Source organism: Cynara cardunculus, unplaced genomic scaffold, assembly GCF_001531365.2.
Source record: "Cynara cardunculus var. scolymus isolate 2C unplaced genomic scaffold, CcrdV1 Un_Scaffold_1190, whole genome shotgun sequence".
NCBI lineage: Eukaryota > Viridiplantae > Streptophyta > Magnoliopsida > Asterales > Asteraceae > Cynara > Cynara cardunculus.
The window spans coordinates 128,633-134,250 of NW_020200699.1; the positions used below are offsets into that span (position 1 = coordinate 128,633).

The 5,618-nt window shown below is 35.8% G+C and overlaps 1 protein-coding gene across 1 annotated transcript; it reads left to right on the forward strand.

Moving 5' to 3' along the window:
* Positions 1 to 4,122: 4,122 nt before the first annotated feature.
* Positions 4,123 to 5,567, forward strand: LOC112502298 (zinc finger MYM-type protein 1-like; the record flags this gene model as incomplete). Its single annotated transcript, XM_025106170.1, has 1 exon — positions 4,123 to 5,567. A coding segment is annotated over exon 1 (1,445 nt), but the record flags the coding sequence as incomplete, so codon positions are not given.
* Positions 5,568 to 5,618: the final 51 nt, after the last annotated feature.

Genomic DNA, 5,618 nt, shown 5'->3' on the forward strand with positions numbered 1-5,618 from the left:
GTGCTGGCTTTGACTTGGAGCATGTTGATGCTTCCTCTTCCTCTTCCTCCATTGTTGTCCCAGTTGACTCTCGTCTAGTTCGTTTACATAATTTTAAAAACAAACCCTTAAATATTATCTGATTGGCATAAACCCTCCGCTAATTTCTAGTTTAGTACCTTAGCCAATCAATTGATCTAAAAGTATTAGAATATGTTTATAGGATATCCTTGGATGTTTCAACAAGTATTATAGTACACTAAAATAAAGTGTCCATTACAAAACAAATGATTTCACCGATTTGTGATACATACCCAGAGGATCTTTCTGCCGGTAATCACGATCACTGGCCATGTTTTTTCTGACCGTTAGATCCGCCGGTGATGGCTTTTTCCGATGGACTATCGATAGACCTTTCCATCGGTAAAATCCTTTTGTTTTATAGTGGTTGTATTAGTTGTTTTATATCAACACTATTTGAAAAAAAAATGTTCTATAGACACAACTGTCCTATCAAAAGATGGTTTTATTGGACATTTTCAAAAGCTTCTTATAAAATAATTAATGTGACACTTTATTAAAAATATTGTCCCAAAAAACTTGTTACAACTCCTAAAAACATCCTACTAACCTTTCGTCGGTTGCAGATTTGCATCCGGTTTCAATTAATCGTATCGGTTAAAGTTTGTAGCATATTGTGTCATATAACGTGATCCATGTGAGTTTTTTTATAACCTTTTTCAAATTGAAATACATATGCTATTAAATGATTACAATTATGAAACGATACTTTATTAGTATGTTTATTTTATTACCTATAAATGTGTTACGGCATTATTACAACTAGTTGAGCATGGGGCCTAACAAAATTTTGACCGTATATTATATTTTATTTGGACACCCAAACACCATATCATGAAACATAAGTGTGCCTTCTTTTCCTGGACGGACCTAGTATAGTGGCTATGGTGGCACGTGCCACCGTTTCGTTCCTCCGTTGTAGTGTAAAAAAAAATTAGGTTCCTGGAAGATGTAACTGTATCGATTTGTTGTGTGCCACCATATATATTTTGAAAATACAATAAGGATAAAAGTTTTCCTTGGTAAAGTTGGTTTTCAAGGTTTTCTTTCATTTCAGACCCGAGTTCGAAACTCGTTAGTATCATTTTCTTAGTTTTTAGCTTTTAATTTCAAATTTATTGTGTTTCTGGAAAAAAAATTGCAATAAAAAACTTGAACACGTGATCTCACATATGAAAACCAATGAATTAACGAACAGACCAATTATGATGTTGTAAATAATATCCCAATACTTATTTTCTATAATCAAATGGTGTCACCGTTTGAAAAAAATTCTGAATCCTTCCCTTTTTTTTTTATTGGCTGGGCATAAAATCAACCTTTACTATCAAACTTATAAACAATCCATAATAAACTTCTTTTTAATTTATAATAATATGTAAATATAATATTCTGATTTAAAATATCTTTATGTATCTTTTTAATACTTTAGATTAAACAACAAAGATTTTAATTGTTGTTGACTAAACCTCGGATTTAGCTTCACACCAATTAATTATGTCTTTATATACATATTTAAACATCTTTTTTTTGGAATATTATATATACCCATTTTATATCACAATCATGTCGAATTATATATTAAAAATGTAAAAATTAAGTATTCATGTTATGTGTATGAAAATAATAATAAATAGAAATGTAAATGTATTTAATAATAGAGTTGGGTTCGGTAAAAAAAAGAGTTAAGGTGATAAACGTAAGGAATCTCCACATTTGGACGTACATTAGAATAAGATACACCAGATCAATCCTCGTATCAAGAACGATTCATATGTGGGTTTAAGATTAAAGGTAATCAAGAGTTCATATTATTTCTTACGCTTTTCACTTTAATTTTTATTTTTACATGATTTTTTTTTACCATATATAACCATATATTTAACCTATTTTTTTTATCATAAAAAATATTCATGGCTTTCTCCAAGAAAAGATAATATCCATAGTCAAATCATGCCTGCTTATGTTGCCATGAATATAATGACCAACCATTTGAACCAAATCAAACTAACGGTTTGAGTGGTTTGATGGTGCGATTCGATTTAAAAAAAAGCCAAACCGTTTGATCCAGTTTGGTCTGCGGTTTGTATGTTTTTTTGAATTGTCTTGATCGAACCGATCGTCAAAAATACACATGTGTAATGTGTTGATCACTTGATTGTATTTACTTTTCCGGTTGTAATCTTTACTTTTGTGGCCCAATTAGAAAAGTTCGTCAAAGACATTTGTTTTTAATTTTCATTTCTCATGGACCGTGTTATCTAAATTGGTAAAGTTCCAAAATCCATCAAAAATCAAATTCAAAAATTCGAAATCGTCCTTAGGGGCCGTTTATCAAATGCTTACCCGGGTAAGCGTTTGCTAAGTCACATTACGTTACCGGATGAATATGAGGAGGACTAAGAATCTTACCACGGTAAGCACTTACCAGGTAAATTGTTGCATACGATGTTGTTTTGGTGAACTAAAATCTTACCCGGTAAGTAAATGATGGTATTAAATTTTACCGGTAAGCGCTTACTGGGTAAGCGTTTGATAAACGACCCCCTAGTCTTGCTCAACGTTGTCCAGAATGTCAACTATTGTTGGTGGATTTGTTTAACTTTTTTTTATCATTTGCTAAATGTTTTTATTTTTATTTTTAGAGAAACGTTTTTTTTTGTAATTCAGTATACTATTTTTTAATTGTGCTATATTGATAGAAACTTCATTTTATATATAGATGTAATTTTTTTTAAGTTTAAAGCCTAGAAGAGGTTCAAACCACTTAAATCAGTAACACCCGATTGCTTTTTTGTGGTCCGTTTTTAATGGTTTGGTTACTTGCTGTCAAACTGTTTGGTTTAAAATTTTTCTAAACCGCCATTGCAGTTTGATTTGTGGTTTGGAAGGTTAAACCGCTCAAACCGGATCACAAACACCCCTACCTACTTTACTCTAGGGTCGTGCATTGTTCAATTTAGTCGGTTTAAACAGGGGCGGAACACAATATGGGCCTATAGGGGCCCAGGCCCCTGCGATTTTTTTGCCAAATACCTTGGAGTAGTTTAGGCCACAGCTTAGAGAAAACCAAAAATTTCCATCGGCCCCTCCCCTCTAATCCTGAGAGACGACTACTCAGGCGAGAATCGAATCGAGAGCGACGGAGTGACGGACGACGGTGACGCCGTGAAGGACTGACGGCCGACGGGCCACCACTGCAGCGAGCGACCAGGCGACTGGCGAGGCGACTGAGGCGAGACAGTTAGGGAGGCGGGAGCGACCAGCGACCAGCAGGCAGCAGCGAGAACGACTGAGGCGAGACAGCGACGGAGGACGGACGACGGTCGACGATAGTAACTAGTAAGCCCCCTGCCCCTGCTTCTCTCATTCTCTGGTGTTGACTGTTGTTGTTCTTGTTCAACTTCCTGTTCTGCTTGACTGCTTCACATAACACATTCACTGCTTCTGCTTGAGTCTTGACTGCTAGACCTAGATAAAGATTGCTAGTTTGCTACTGCTTGCTGCTAAATTGCTAATGACAGATTGATTGGTGAAATTTTGCACCTTTTGTTGATCAATGTTATTTGATTTAGGGTTTGTTAATTATAAGTGTAAAAAGGATTGTGTGATAGAAATGATTCTGTTTCTGTGGTATGGCCTGAATTGAAAATTTGAAATCATACAGATTGAGTTAACAGTTCACTCTTGAGTCTTGACTCTTCACTGGTTTGTTCATTGGTTTGTTCTTTGGTTAACAGTCATGATTCATGAATATGAATTGAAATCATACAATCTAAACTAAAGCCTAAAACTGCTATGTAGATAAAGATGAAAACTCAACCTACCATTCATGGGTTTTTTAAAAGAAAGCATGCTAGTTCTTCTTCTTAAGATCCCGAAGAAACAACAAATGTAGATAATACCCCTGCATCTAGTATTCCGCCTATTGAAAACCCTTGCAAAAAAGCTCAAATTGAAAGTAATGATATTGATCTGGGTACACTAGAACGAGACCCTGCTTTGCGTCATCAAATTTACGATTATCCTATCAATCAACAAGATACAATTCGACGAGTTTACATGAATCTTGGTCCTCTTCAACCTACACTTTCTATGTTTCCAAAATCTGGACTAGAAAGTCATAGACGTAGCTTTCAAGCTTCTTGGTATAAGTTACATCCCTGGATTGAATATTCAAAGACCTTGGATGCADYATTTTGTTTTCCTTGTTTTTTATTTAACAAGCCATCCGGGCTCGGATACTACGGTCAACGAGCCTTTACCATAGATGGGTTTCGAAATTGGAAAAAGGTGGGTGGGAAAAAATGTGGCTTTTTGATGCATATGGGAGCCGATTGTACATCTTTCCACAATGTTGCACAAAAGGGATGGGATCATTTATCTAATGAGGCGCAAGATATACGCAATGTATTTGAGAAGTTCACAACTGAAGAGCGTGCAAAAAACAGATTGAGATTGACGGCTTCTATTTATTGTGTCCGTTGGTGTGCCTTTCAAGCAGTTGCATTTAGAGGCCACAACGAAAMGTCCGATTCCATTAACAGAGGGAATTTTCTTGAAATGTTGGAGGCACTTAGTGAGTTTAGCACCGAACTTAAAGAGTTATTTTGTCATGCTCCCAGATATGCATCATATACATCACCGCCGATTCAAAAGGAAATTTTGAATCTTATATCAAATAAGGTGAGGYAAATGATTTGTGAGGAAATTGGTGGTCGTCGCTTTTGTTTACTTGTTGACGAAGCACGGGATGGGTCTCATAAAGAGCAAATGTCTCTTGTTTTGAGATTTGTTAATAAAGAGGGTTTYATTATAGAACGTTTTTTTGGACTTGTTCATGTACGTGACACTACGGCACAAACGCTCAAGGATGGAATCTATTCTTTGTTGTCACATTACAATCTTGATGTCAAGTCTATTCGTGGACAAGGGTATGATGGTGCAAGCAATATGCGGGGTCAATTCAAAGGTTTGCAAGCCTTGATTTTAGAAGATTGTAAATACGCATATTATGTTCACTGTCTTGCTCATCGGTTGCAATTGGCATTAATGGCCGCTTCTCAAGGAGTTGTAGCACTACGTAAGCTTTTTACAACATTGTCTTTTGTTGTGAATGTTGTTAGTGCTTCTTCCAAACGCACTGACCAACTACGAGATGCACAAGTCGAGGAAATTGCATACTTGATTTCRGTTGATGAATTAGAGACCGGTAGAGGTCTCAATCAAATTGGTACATTACAACGAGCCGGAGATACTAGATGGAGTTCTCATCTCAGATCTGTTTCTAGCCTAATMAAGATGTTCAGTCCAACTTGTGAGGTTTTACTCAAAATTTTTGAGGAAGGAACTGGGCCAATCAAAGGAGATGCAGATTCGGCATATGAGGCTATGACGACATTTGAGTTCATATTTATCTTGCATCTCGAAAGAGAAATAATGGAGATCACTGATATACTTTGTCAAGCTTTACAAAGGAAAGATCAAGATATTTTTAACTCATTGAGGTTAGTTGCATCTACCAAATTGTTATTGCAACTAATGAAAGATGAAAGCTG